Genomic DNA, 14899 nt, shown 5'->3' with positions numbered 1-14899 from the left:
CAAATGTGCTTCAGATACTGAAGAGGTGAATGCACATTTGTCTACTGTTTACAAAAACTGGAAGAGATCTCAACAATTGAATCCCCCAGCCAGTGGTAGATAGAAAAACAATTAATCTGTTTATGAAATCATGGGGTGTTATTAAACGAGAGATGTACTTGTATAGTTTAGGTTTAGGATTACATCATGTATAGTTTGAACTGCTACAACTTCTAGCCTTGACGTGTACTGCATTATTTGCTTATATATACTGTAATAAAATACTCTGTTTTGGTAAGCAAACCTAAACAAGATTTTCAATCTCTCACGTCAGCTTCCACCACGCCATGCTGCATAAGATGCCCGTTTGTCAAACAACTCTCCAATCATTTTACCAAACGGGTCATCAATGTGTCCTTTCATCGAAAGGGCATCAATGCTGGCAAAGATGAAGAAGAAAAAGAAGGTTTATCTTACAGAAATGAAAAGAACTGCTATATATTATATGAGTTTGAGCCTTCACCTTCAATTTCAATTACATATTCTATGTATTGAGTCTCACTAATTAAGAGACAATTTGAGCCTACAAATTAAGAGTGTTAGAATATAAATTAATTAATCACTTTCTATCGGCTTAATCTTTTGAAACAAATGGTGATTTAACATGAGTGTGCCTGAATTCAGTAAATTGATTGAAAAGATTGAATCTGTTCATGGGTTTATATGTAAGGGTATCTGGGACTCGTATAAGATTTCTGGAAGCTTGCATCATGTGGCTTACGGGAGAAGTAGATGGGTAAACATGGTGGCAAAATGGAGTTTGTGTTTCTGAGGTCGATGTGGTTTTGTAAAGGCAGGTTTTTGTGTGCAGGAAACTGCCGTTTCAGGAGAACACATGTTATTCAACAGGATTCGATTCTTGGGAACTTGGAACAATCTAGGGTGTTTAAGGATGATGCTGGGAAGTAGAGTTTTGAGAATAGCAATTGTTTGGCAAGTGAATGAAATACATGCTCGCAATTTCACATCCATTTCTTCTGTTTTGACTTGCCTAGGCTGTGTTCACATCCATTTTTACAGCTGAAATTGGTAGTGGAAACCATTATTGCAAATATGTGCATCATCGACTTCTTTCACATTCATGACCTTTAGAGCTGGGGCCACATTTATGGTTTGCGGGCCAAGCACAGGCTGTGTATGTAATTTGAGTCAAGTTGATGAACAAAGCTATAAACCCCATTTCTGCTATTTACAGTGTGGAAGCTCAGTCATTCTGGGCTTGCTTGCAATTTCACAGACAACCTCCTTCCGTGTTATAGAAAAAAGATTGATTGATTATCTTTGCAATAAACGGATAAAATTTAAACTGATACACTAACCCATAAACAGCAGCTTTGTTCAGGCTGGACATGTTCTTGTATACAAATCAATCTGCTTCAGTGGGATAGCCCCATGGCTGGCCATGTGAATATTCACATGGGACATGTTCTTGAAGACAAATCAATCTGCTTCAGTTGATAGCCCCATTGGTTCCAGAGATTAGCTTATGTCCAATCGAACAAGCAAGCTGAAATCAAAGAATTACAAAATGAAAAATCATTTCATATTTGTCTAATATATAGCTCTACTGGGAGCTAGGCCAGGTATGCAGGCCTCAATCTACCCTATGCAAATTTTTCAGCGATGTGTAAGACCCACATTGTAACTATTCAAGAAAAGCGTTAGCCACACCTATTCCATCACTCTAAAAGAATTAGTCATTTTGGAGTGATAATGCAAATGTAAATAGCGTTTTTCTTAAGTTATTACATACATGACAACCGAAATTCCACATTCTGTATCCAGCAGCATTCGACATACTCATTTCACATGACTGCATAATATGATGAAACAAATGGAGCCATTTACACATCATTTTGATGGCCAAATACTCTGCAAACACTGATTGCAGAAATGATTAAGGGGTCAAGCTATCAACATGAACTTCCGCTGTTTTCTCTTTCCACTTTTCCAAATTTTACACCTCATGGATCTGAAACCTCATCTCATTGAGCATATGATGAGTGGCAAACAACTTACTGTGAACTAATTTTTGAAAAATGAACAGTTTGATAGAGGCATCATTTACTTCTTGGTACAGCTTCAACAGTCCTACCATAGGACTCATTGCGCTTCCGGATTGAACAAAAATTTCTGCAATCCCACTATCCAGACCAGCAAACCAGAAAATTTAAATGAAACATTCAAATAGGGCAGAGTTCTGGATGCTATTACATAGAATTCAGATTTTTTTTTTTTTAATATCTAATTTAGGGATATTTAATGATCCATGTTTATTAAACACAGATATCTGTTTTGTATGTAAAATGATATCTTTAAAGCATTTCGTTTTGCGTAAATGTTATGCATTTTTTGAGAAGAACTTATGCTTGATGCTTATTCTATTGCAAGAGATGCATATGTTTTCAAATTAGTATTTATTGCTGAGCACAAGACTATGAGGATGAGTGGGGGACCAAACAGCACGCAACAAAGGCAGTCAGCACACCGAAAAGACAAAGGCATATACTTTAATCTGCATTTTGGCCCCAGATGACGCAGGAGAGAAGCAGGACGAACTGTAACCTGATAATTTTACTTTACCTTCGTTTTTTTTTGTTGAAACTGGAATGTTTAGACCATAATAGGACTGGATGAATTCAAGAGATTTTGAACACATCTTCAAGAATAGATGACAGTTAATACAAAACTCTATATACAGATTTTATTTTATGATTATCTTCCCCTTCTGTGGATGAAGAATGCAGCTTCAAAACTTCAATTTAGTTCCACTGCGCATATGCTGAGAAGGTGACAGATTGGGGACCAAAGAAAAGAAGGGAACAAATTCCTTGAATACCAAAGTGAAACCGGTGTATATCTTTTTTTCCTTCAAATCTTAATGAGATTGGAACAGTGATAAAGACATACATAAAAGAATAACAAAAAACTTGAACATGCAAAGCAAATCTAAACTAAACAAAAGGAGAGAGGGAGATTAAAGCTATTGAGCTGCAACAAGAGAGAATTGCATACTTGTTATCTTCATCAGTCCAGCATATGGATTGTGTGCAATCAACCTGAACACAAGGCTGAGCTTCCCCCAGTTTATGGTCAAGCTTACCAGACTCTATAACCTGCAAATCCTCCAAAAGGATCACATAATGTTTCTGCACATCTTCTGCACTCTTCTTGCCTCCAACCATGGTTGCAACGACTTCCCACCGATCTGGGGCCTGTTCATCAACCACTGCCAAAGCCAGCTCAAATAACTTGTTCTCCTCCCAGCTCCACCCACACAAAACCTTGGGAAAATCATCCATATTACTAGCTCTAGACCACACCCTTTTGGTCACTTGGATTCTTTGAGAAAAGTAGGGAAACCCCAATAATTCAGTTACATTTTAGTATTCATCGAAAACAAAAATATGGGATGAGAAGAATCTCCTGACCAGATTCTAACACCCCTGAGTGTTTGGAGGGGGTGTCAGATATCTGTTTTGAGCTGCAAATCTTCTTCTTATGTTTGTCTTTATTAAGGAGGAGTTTGTGTCGGAGACAACAGGCCCTCAGCTCAGATCTAAAACAAACATAAGCAATGAAATATATAAAATAATCTTAACATCTTGATGTGGTAGTATTATTATTATATCAATTTGATCCCCTTGGCCCAAAACTGGAAACCAATGATCAAAAACAGACAAAACCCAACACTTCATTAACCATTTCTTGCAAGATCAAGAATCTCTTGTTTTTTTTTATTCCTTCCTACTTTTTTTTTTCTTTTTCCTAGTCTGCCAAATCAAATGTAAATTATTATTTTTTTTTCAAGGCTAGAATTTAATCGACCCAATAATAGAAAGAAAGGAAGGGACAGATTTCAACCACTGCCTGTGGATTATCTTTCAAAGTTTCTACCTTGTAATAAAAGAAAGAGACTTGTGTGGGTGGGATTACATAATGCCTGATCTTTTTGATAGATTTCCAACCCATCACAATTAACAATGGCGTCAATATCAAGGACTTTTTAGGGTAGAAAGATTAACCAAAGGCACAAAAGAGATAAAGGGATATATTTCTTTATTTATGAATTTTCTTGATTGGACATGGTCGTGAGTGAAAAATCAGGCAGCCCCACTTTTTGGTTTTCCTTGTATGAAGGTTCTTAATTCTTATTAGGGTGAGGTAGCTTTTTGTCAGATGTCTTTAAGTGTCTCCTTCAATCCGGACAGTTCTGGATCAAGGGGATTTCCATAGTATCTATCACCTATGAGTCTATGACTAATGCTAAAGTTCTCCCTCTTGAATTCTTACGAGAATAATATACTTATTAAAATTATTATTAAATTTATGATTAATTATAATTAAATTTTGATCTGATGATAATTTTAATAGTTATATCATTTTTTAAAGGACTAAAAAAAACACAAAAAAAACTTCTAGAATCACTCATCATCTATGACTTCGATCTTGTATTATACTTGCGGAAACAATTAGCCTGAATTTAGCAAAATTTTGGAAGACTGTTCAGTTTGTCAAGTAATAAATATCTTTTCAAATATTGATGGTTCAAATTAATTTCACATCAAAGATTATTTTAGCTTGCCCTATAAAAAAAATAGAAGAAAAAATTAAATAGTCTCATCTTAATCTATAAAAATGGCTATATGTTATCATACTCAACAAATTTGCTCAACAATGCATAAATAAATTAATAAAAAACAAATCAATTAAGTTTTCTTTCTTCTATGGGGATAGTGAAAGTGGATAAAAAAATATTTAAAACAAAATAATGAAAATAAATAAATAAATATAATAGAGAGTGAGACTAGAAACGTAGATAATTGAAATATTATAAAATAAAAAATAAAAATATATATATAAAAAAGAAGCGATTTTTTAGCTAAAATTTTTTGAGTAAGATGTGGATGCGTTTATCCATCATTAATTAATACATGTTTCAAAACAAACCAGGATGCCACGAAAATACCAAAATATCATCAACTTTTCTTTTTCTTTTATTTTTTAAAATTTTTTTAATGTAAAATTAAGGGAATATTTGAGTTAAACGCACCGTTTTACTTAAGTCCACCTCAGTAGAATTTTGTATCCTACGTGTTCACATTGGACACGTAGGATATAAAACTCACCGTTTTGGACCATCCAAAACGGTGAGTTTGGCTTAAACTTGAGGGCTTATTTTTTGAAACCCTCAAGTTTCATACGGTCACAATACCAGCCTCCCGATACACCTCAAGCGGCAACCCACCGACGCAGACGCCCACCGACGCAGACCCCGCCGGCGACAGGACCCACCGGAGACAGAACCACCGGCGACAGAGGCCACCGGCGACAGTACCCACCGGTTAAATCACCCATTTCGGCGTCACTTTTCCGGCTAGGTTTCCGTCAAATCACAATATTTTGAATCGGAAAAAATCTGGTTTCGACGAAGGTATTTTCCGAAATTTCTTTGTGGGTTTTGTTGATTGACTGAAATGGAAGCCTTTAATAGTTGTTTTTTGAATTTTTTTGTTGTGTTGGAAGCATTTGGTCGAAACCCCATCCCCAACCTGTTTTTTGTCCAACATCTGTCCCCATCCGCAACTTGTTTTTTGTCCAACATCTGTCGAATATTGCACTTTTGAGCCAATATTAGTGTTGATTGGCAGTGGGTGTGGTCCACCTTGGTTGTGGTCCTGGAATGAGACAGTTGTTGTTTCGTGTGCACTGGCAGGTTTGGTCAAGGGGGATTTTGTCGTGTTAGGCAGAAGGGATTCTATCAATTTTTTTCTGTGGGGCTTAATTTCCTTCCATTTAATGTACAACTCAACTTGCTCAATATACAACTCACCGTGCTCATTCTAGAAGGGGATTGATGTTCTGAATTTGTAGAAGTCAAATTTGGTGTTTAATTTATCTGTTATTTTAATATGGGATTTAATTTGGATGAGGCATTGATAATGAAATAGTAATTTGAAGATGGTATATATATATATATATATATACTGTTCTTTATATTTAAAATTTTTTTCCTTTAGTAGTTAGCTCAACCACATTTTGCCTTAAACAGAAGGTTTTATTATCTCATGAGCTGTCTTCTAGGATAAATTGTCTATATCCTCTTGTGATAGCTTTCCAATATGAGATTTAATCTCTCACGCTCACAAGTGTATATAATTGTACCTATATTCAACTACTTTCTTGGATTACATGCCCTCCATGCTATTGTGCATGGTAAATTTCATGTCAATCTGGTGGGATTTACTATAATCTAAAACTTATTTATTTATAAGCTTGTTTAAAATTCTTTTTAAAGAAACTTTATCTTTAACATTTCCATAACATTTCCAGATTAGACAGTTTCTAATCTCTCATTCTCTTAATATTTAGCAAGCATGATGGACATGTATATTAATATAATGTAATGGTGACTTTGGCAAAATAGTGATCCTATGGAAAGTTATTAAGTAGCAAATGTAACTTAAACCTGCATCTTTTACGTATATTGATGAATTTTTGCATAATTTAAGGCATTGAATAGGTTAATGGTTCTTATAGAAAGAGAAATTTTTTACATGTATTGTATGCATTTGTTGAGCTTTCCACATATAACAATGAGCGAAAAGTGCACTTTGCACCTATAACATGCATGTGCAAAAGTATATGTTTATTATTACTATTATGTTTTGTCCTTTTTTCCCAATTGAATGGTTGCCAACTATGTCAACCTAACTTCCAAAATCAGCTTAAGTTGGGCATCTTGAGTCCAAAACATGCATGTATAATTTTTAATGATATATATATATATATATCATTAAATCATTTCATTTCATGCAATAGATAGATATTATTGTTTTTTGTGTTTTCTTGTATTGACAAATATTTTTTCTTACACTCTTTTATATTTTTTCTTACACTCGTTTATATGTTTACAGATATGGCTGTCAATATAATCATGCACCACGGTGGAACAATGACGCATATCCCATTTAACATTTCTTCCAGTAATTGACCTTTCTTCTTATCAACTAAAAAGGTGGCAAAAATATTGGAGGACCTAAAAACAAATACATGCATAGAAAAGTATGGCATGAACTATTAGGTAAAAAAAAAAAAAAAACCAAAATTTCAAAAAATACTGTTCAATTGTAGCATGATGATGCTGGCGTAAACTATGCACAAAGAATTCCTATTTTCATGTCCTCGACAATCCACCATTTGAGTAGAGAAGCAAAAAAATCAAATAAATAGTTATACAGATGAAAAAATCCCCCTTGACCAACTTGCCAGTTCACACGAAAAAACAACTGTCTCATTCCAGGACCACAACCAAGGTGGACCACACCCACTGCCAATCAACAATAATATTGGCTCAAAATCGCAATATTCGACAGATGTTGGACAAACAACAGGTTGGGGATGAGGTTTCAACCAAAAGCTTCCAACACAACAAAAAAATTCAAAAAACAACTATTAAAGGCTTCAATTTCAGTCAATCAACAAAACCCACAAAGAAATTTCGGAAAATACCTTCGTCGAAACCAGATTTTTCCGATTCAAAATATTGTGATTTGACGGAAACCTAGCCTGAAAAGTGACGCCGGAATGGGTGATTTAACCGGTGGGTACTGTCGCCGGTGGCCTCTGTCGCCGGTGGTTCTGTCTTCGGTGGGTTCTGTCGCCGGCAGGGTCTGCGTCGGTGGCGTCTGCGTTGGTGGGTTGCCGCTTGAGGTGTATCGGAAGGCTTGTATTTTGACCGTATAAAACTTGAGAGTTTCAAAGAAGAAGGCCTCAATTTTAAGCCAAACTCACCGTTTTGGATGGTCCAAAACGGTGAGTTTTATATCCTACGTGTCCAATGTGAACACGTAGGATACAAAATTCTACTGAGGTGGACTTAAGTAAAACGGTGCGTTTAACTCAAATAACGGAAGTTAACAAAAATTAACGGTAGGGAGTTTTTAAGTAGTCTCGAGTGACCCAGGGATTAAATTTCCGAAAAAAAATACCCAAGGAGTTTTTAAAAAAAGCGCGTTGACCTAAGAATTTTATATATGATTTCCCTAAAATTAAAGGTAAATTTAAAATTTTATAAAAGTTTTAGGGTATAAAGGTCATTTTATCCATTCTAACGTCTGTTTAATGCCAAACCCTAATAGAGATGATAGATTGTATCAAATTAAAAGTTCAATCGGTAAAATTAATAATTTTAAAATTTTTTAAAGATCTTCTCAAAATTTATGAAAGTTCAGGAATTTTTTTTTTTTTTTGGTAATACTCGATTTGATGCGATTATAATTAGAGGGATTGTCAACAATCATAATGGCACTACTTCTTTGTTCTTTGTCTTACTTCGTATGTCAGGAAGATAGATAGAAGTTGTAAGAAAAAGTGGCAACATATTTTCTACGCCAACTTCGTGCCCCACAACTGATTTCACCCACCCTACACAATCCCATCCCATGGCCCGCTCTCTCTCTCTCTCTCTCGCCCCACAGCCACCTTTATTGAAGCAGCTGCTTAAGTCTTTTATTGTTAGAAGATTAGACTACAAATCATGATTATCTATATATTATCTTTTATGTTTAATTGGAAGATAACACAATCATGATGCTTTATTATCTTCTTTCTTGTATAATGTGGATGTGGGGTGGGGCATATTTACCTGCTTTCGGATGACGATGGGAGGATGCTGATTGGTGGTTTCTCTTCAACCCAAGGGATAAGGATTGGTGATAAGTCATGATTATTAACCCAAATCTCACGGCATCAAATACCCACATCTCAACTTCAAACACCTTATAAGTGCCTGCCACAACCCTTTCTGCTATTCAAATTGGGATTTAGGTGGCTAGAGAGTGTCCGGCAAAACGTATTTGTTCGAATAGGTTTGAATTTAAAATTATTTGAATTTTTTTTTATAATAAAATGTCCGTATTGCATGTAATACAAGTATGTTAGGTGTGGGTTATAGACTATAGAGGGGGCAAGTGTCCCTATAGCCCCCCTAAAAAAACATGGACAAAATAAATAAGATTCTATAAATAAATTATCCCCCAAAAAGTTATGGACTTTCAGAAGTATTTTGACTAATAAATGGAATTTTATAAAGATAATGATTTGGATTCTAGAATAATGTGTGATAATTTTGTCTGACTATGTGATGACCTGATGCCTCCTGATGGGCTTTTTGCAGAACAAAGAGAAAACTACCAGAGTGGTTCCAAGAAGGGAGCCTTCAACGGTCAAGTCAGTAATTTTTTTCTTGAAAAAAAAAAAAAAAAAAAAATTGGAGTGGTGATCATTCTTTTGAGGAAGGATAGAATATAGATATTTTATTTGAGACTCTCTAAAAGTGCGTTTGAAATTACGATTTTACAAAAATAATCTACGTTTTTAAAAGATATTGCAAAACGAAAAACATTTAGCATTACAATTTAAAAAAACACTTGATTTAAAATAGAAAAAAAAAAAAATCTACGATTTCAATAAGCAAGCTAGGAGTGTTTATTTGAAAAAGTACGAATTTAAACCAAAATCATGAATTCACGTAACAAATATTTAATAAAAAAATACTTTTTAACATGTTTTATTGAATACCTTTATAATTTTAAAAAGTAACAATTTTAAAAACGTTATTTTTAAAATTATTTATTAAAACCGCAATTCCAAACGGACCTAAGGGCTTTTAGGGAAAGTGGACTCTTGCTTAAAATCACTCTGCCACTGTCTACTCGTAATCAATACTCCAAACTAAGCTGGCACCGAAGAATATATGTGAAACTTGGCCCCAATGCCAAGCTTACAACTTGCCTTGCTCATATATCGATTTTTTATTTCAATATATGAATTTATGTATTGACGACTTCAGAAGAATAAAGTAACGGCAAATATTAAAATTACATTGTCGATTATCTACTAATATCTTTATTATGTCATCGTTGCATTAGTAATGCAATTGGCTCAAAACAAGAAATGTCTCACTGACTCCACAAAAGGCAAATAAGTGGCTGCATAACAATGGCGGTAAACCTGTGTCTGTAGCATGAATTGAGATCTAGTGCAAAATATATCAATGGCCAGTTTGAAGTGGTCAAACCATCGGAACCATTCATTTAAAATGAACAGCTCGAATCAGATCTATTGCGCCGGATCCAAATCCTGTAGCATCCATTTAGGATGATGACACAACACTATCATACCTTTAAAAGATTAGAATACAGTCTCTTTCAGTCCATTAAGAAATGGAAAAAACAACTTTCAATTGAATTGGTACCATAAAAAAGTTATGCATGTCCACATACAAAAATTATAGCATAAAGTACACTTGTTATGATGCTAAACAGTGATAAAAAGAAAAACAATAGAGAATCACGCACCAATAGAAACAGCGTGGACTACTATCAATCAACTGGTATCAATGGAAGAACTGAAAGATGCAATTGCATCCATTTCCTGCTGCAAAAGAAGAGCATCTATGAAGACATCCAGATTTCCCCCCTGCATCACATCATCTATTGCATGATGAGTGATGCCAACGCGATGATCAGTGACACGCCCTTGAGGAAAGTTGTATGTACGGATCCGTTCAGATCTGTCACCACTACCAATCTGTTCAAGTGACAAGTTCTATATCAATCTCAAAGTAAACCTTTTTTCTGGAAAAAAAAAAAAAAAAAGAAAAAAAGAAAGTAAATAAATAAGTAATTGGTTCCAAGGAGAGGACAAAAGGGAGATTCAGATTAGTTGCGGCCACTTTATAAGATGTGGTCTCCAGCTGATTGAGCTAATCTTTAGAATTCTTAAAGTAAATTACTAAAGATAATCAATATCCATTTCATACCCTCCTGTACCTGTTCTGATCGAAGTTTTGACCGACTGATCTGAATTCTAGACCTTTCTATTTCATATAGCTTTGCACACAGCACCTTAAGCGCTTTGGCTTTGTTCTGCCAAAAGAGAGAGAGAGAGAGAGAGAAAGGATGGGGAAAGCTGCGTTAAGAGCATAGTCCTCACAATTGTGTACCACATAAAAACAAAAAGAGATGCAACAATAAATGTTAGGTGAAAAAACATTATCCAACTAAGGCCAACGCAAATTACTATATGCTTTGATAGAAGACTCTTTCCTTTCCACTGATAAATTCATTACTCACATAGAATTCAAAGATAAATAATAAGGGAAATGGTGTCAAATCTAGCGAATCTGCACTACTGTTTAAATGACAATGGTTTACAGATTATGGAAGAAATGCTAATTCTGTGCCGAAGCTTGCAGGGCAGTAAGAATGCAAAACAGTTGCAGAAGTTTAAAAAATAGTACCATATGTTGAGATCGCTCATCTTGTATGGCCACTGTCATACCAGTTGGAATATGAGTTATTCTAACAGCACTATTGGTGGTATTTGCATGCTGCCCGCCAGAACCACCAGATCTGTATGTATCAATTCTCAAGTCTTCATTCCTCAACTGGACATCTACCTGCAGAAGACTCCAAATATAGTATGAAAATACAAACCTCAGTGACAGAACTATCAATCAGATACTCATACTTCCATAGTATCTCACTATTGACAAACAACATAAGCAACAAGTCATTTGTGACGAAAAACACTGAAAGTTAATAGGAAGTTCCATCTGGGAACGAAACACAACTCTCACATGTAGTTGGATCCCAGAGTCATTCAGATAGCATGTCATACAAAGTCAACTGAAAAAGTTAGCACCTCATCAGCCTGAGGAAGGATGGCAACAGAAACAGCACTGGTGTGAACACGTCCAGACTTCTCTGTCACTGGAACTCGCTGCAAAAAGGAATATGTCAGTAGTTGGCATTGGTACCTGATATCATAATTGTTGGTTGGCAGGCTGTAATTATTCATGAAACCTGAACTCTATGAACTCCACTCTCAAATTTAAGTTTCCCAAAAACACCAACTCCTGAGATTGCTGCACTAGCTTCCTGAAATGGATAACTGAGTCAAAACGAGGAGTCATCAAGACAAACTGAATTCATTTGTAATATGGAAAAACTAAGGACTATCTATGTGTGGTAAGCCACATGAATCAAAAATTAACTAGCATTTATCGAAGGAGGGCCCTTTGCTTTACATTCAACAGATGACAGAACACAAACCTTGTATCCTCTAAGATCAGACTCTGCTATATCCACAATTTCAAATTTCCAACCTTTCTTCTGTGAATATCTTTCATACCTGTCATAATTAACACAATTTAATCATCTCAACTGAGAAACTGTAAAATAATGTACAACTTGTGATGCTAAACCAGTTGCAGTAACTTACATTTTAAATATGTCCATTGCAAACAAAGAAGCCTCTTCCCCTCCAGTTCCTGATTAAAGGTTCCATCCATCATCAAAAGACAACAAAAGGAAAATAAATGCCTAAACAAAATTTAGAACACATTGACACCAAGGAAGTTGGTCTCAATAGGTATTTGTTACCTGCTCTCACCTCCAAGATAGAGTCCCTCTCATCAGCATCATCCTTTGGAAGTAAAGACTTGAGCAGCAAACTCTGCAGCCTTTTCTCTTCTTCAATAGCTTGACTTAATTCCTCAGTTGCCATATCGAGCATATCTTTGTCTTCCGGACATTCAGACATCAGTGACTTCAACCCATCAATCTCCTGCAGAAATGAAAAGACAACCATCAAATTACCACCCGGCGTCATTAATTAATTGGCCATGCAAGAACCATCAAAACAAAGAACATATGTACAATAAACTGACTTAGATTATCCGTGACGGCTCGACTGCTTTTACTTTTTCAATTACAATACAAGCATGAAAACCATCACAAGCTGGAATTTTTTAAGCAAAGAAAGTTTAGACTGAAATAATGAAGACCAAAACTTCTTAAGCTTGGTTGATAGTTGGATGTTTTCCTATCCCCGAGATCAAAGTTTCAAACGTGGGTGAAGGAAAAAAGAAAAAAGGCAACTGAAATAATGAGGGCATGATTTTTGCTTGGTAGCTCTAACAGTTGAAAGAAGAAACAAGAAGATGGGGAACATGATGGACCTCAAAGCCAGTGACTTCTCGGCCACACTTAAATTTGATTTGCTATGACTACTACATAATCAAACAATCCCTATATCTTTGGAACCACCGACGCAGCACACGGAAAGGCAACTAGAATGTGCACCAATTCACTTAAAACCCCATGAAAAACAAACAAAGGCATAAACGCCCGCACTACCACCTATTTCACACATTCATCATCAGGAAGAAGCAACCAATACTTTCAACAGAAAACCCAACCCCAAAAAAAATAAATAAATAAAAGATAAAAGGACGACATTTAGAGAGAGAGAGAGAGAGAGTAGAAGTATCACCTTCTGCTTGGTCCTCAAGTGCGATATAAGGTCCATACACCCACTGAGCTTCCTCAGCTCCTTATTGGCCCTGGCATACTCCGCCGGTGACGCTTCTGGCTGTCTTCATTCAACATCAACAACTCACCCACCATTTCTTTCTCGTTGTATTTTCATCAAACATATAAGAAACGCTTATTATTAATTTTTTTTTTTTAAAAAAAAAAAAAGTATCACCTGGTTGATGAGATTGTGTAGGCTAGCACTCCTATGTTCTATAGCCGACAGCCTTCGTTCCATGATTCTGACGAGGTCGGGCGACAGCTGAGGTTGCTGCAGTTCTGTCATTTTTCACGATTGTTCTCAACCTCGGAAATATAAATTTCTTTTTTCATAAAACAAAAAGAGAGAGAGAAAGCTTCACCGGTTGAGTAAGAGCGAAAATGTCTGGAAATCGAAGTGGAGGGTTCTAATTGCTTCAGAGCCCTCACCAGATTGCGCCACCTCATTCTTAATCAGCTGAGGACGAGGCCGATGTGGTTTTACGCTCTGAAACTGCTTCTTCTTCCTCCTCTTCTTTCTTACTTCGTATTCTTTTCCTTTCTTTCTCTGATGAGTATAAAAGGGCCATGTGAGGCCTGCTATGTAAACCTGTTAGGTGGAGGTGATTTTCCAAAGGCGGGCCGATTAGGCTTTGGGCCGAACAAGTGGCCCACTACTGAACAGATATAATCTCTGTGGAAGAGACTGGGGCAAAAAAATCTTTCTCCTACTTCTTTTTTTTTTAAAAAAAAAATAATCTCACACAAACTATTAGCTAGAAATTCATGTTTTATTGGCTGACATGGTATAAGTATCACGTAAATTACTACGTTCATTTTTTTTTTAGGCAAAATCAATCTGATTTCATTAATAGTGGTCAAGAGTATAAAAACTTTTACAATCACAGAACATACAGTTATGCAAGATTATAGCCAAAACTAAAAGATTACATGTCAAAAATTGAAAACATAACAGATCTTACAATGAAAAACTAATTTATGACGTCAAACATCCGCTATCCTATCCCGATCTTCAGATTATAGAACAGATATGCTAACGCAGACTCCTTCTAGGAGTACAGGAAGTCATTTTCCATGTATGAACAAAAAACTCATACCCAAACCATTCCTCTCTCGGCCCGAAAGCCAGAAGCATTATTCACATCCTCGGCCCAATGGCTAAGACCATAAAATAAAAACAACAACAGCGACAACAAACAAACAACAACAACAAAAAACAAAAACAAAAACCCCTACAAGTAGTAGTGGAGAAGTACGGCATCGTAGACATCCATTCGGAAAACACGCTTTGGCTGAAAAGAAAACGATCAAATCTAAGGTTGAATAGACTATATCTGGATCTAGATCTAAATCTACAAATTAGATTTAAAGCAACCTGTTAGAAATAGAGCCCGGTGGAGCTTACAGAGAAGACTCCAAGCACTGCAACTATGAAAGGGGAGGAGAGAAGATCTAAATCTAGATCTTCTCTTCTCTTG

At 35.8% G+C, this 14899-nt stretch overlaps 2 protein-coding genes across 7 annotated transcripts; both read right to left on the bottom strand.

The window, feature by feature from the left end:
* Window positions 1–1275: 1275 nt before the first annotated feature.
* On the bottom strand, window positions 1276–3941 carry LOC132173089 (protein RADIALIS-like 3). The gene is made up of 2 exons (XM_059584661.1): window positions 3055–3941; window positions 1276–1546 (listed from the first exon to the last, which is right to left on the bottom strand). Exons 1-2 carry the CDS (start codon window positions 3339–3341, stop codon window positions 1519–1521), a joined length of 315 nt encoding a protein of 104 aa, XP_059440644.1. The 5' UTR covers window positions 3342–3941; the 3' UTR covers window positions 1276–1518.
* Window positions 3942–10111: 6170 nt separating this feature from the next.
* LOC132172437 (peptide chain release factor 1, mitochondrial) lies at window positions 10112–13952 on the bottom strand. Of its 6 annotated transcripts, none has more exons than XM_059583942.1 (12): window positions 13784–13952; window positions 13597–13700; window positions 13381–13479; window positions 12489–12672; window positions 12328–12376; window positions 12159–12237; window positions 11910–11984; window positions 11749–11826; window positions 11345–11503; window positions 10875–10970; window positions 10401–10632; window positions 10112–10223 (listed from the first exon to the last, which is right to left on the bottom strand). In XM_059583942.1, exons 1-11 carry the CDS (start codon window positions 13866–13868, stop codon window positions 10429–10431), a joined length of 1212 nt encoding a protein of 403 aa, XP_059439925.1. In that variant the 5' UTR covers window positions 13869–13952; the 3' UTR covers window positions 10112–10223; window positions 10401–10428. The 6 variants fall into 6 exon arrangements, with proteins under 6 accessions (XP_059439925.1, XP_059439926.1, XP_059439924.1 ...); XM_059583943.1 differs by having other exon boundaries at window positions 10112–10214; XM_059583941.1 differs by having other exon boundaries at window positions 10112–10182.
* Window positions 13953–14899: the final 947 nt, after the last annotated feature.

The sequence above is a fragment of the Corylus avellana genome, chromosome ca2 (assembly GCF_901000735.1).
Source record: "Corylus avellana chromosome ca2, CavTom2PMs-1.0".
Lineage (NCBI taxonomy): Eukaryota > Viridiplantae > Streptophyta > Magnoliopsida > Fagales > Betulaceae > Corylus > Corylus avellana.
Note: the sequence above shows the minus strand (reverse complement) of the source record. Positions and strands in the feature narration are given on the sequence as shown.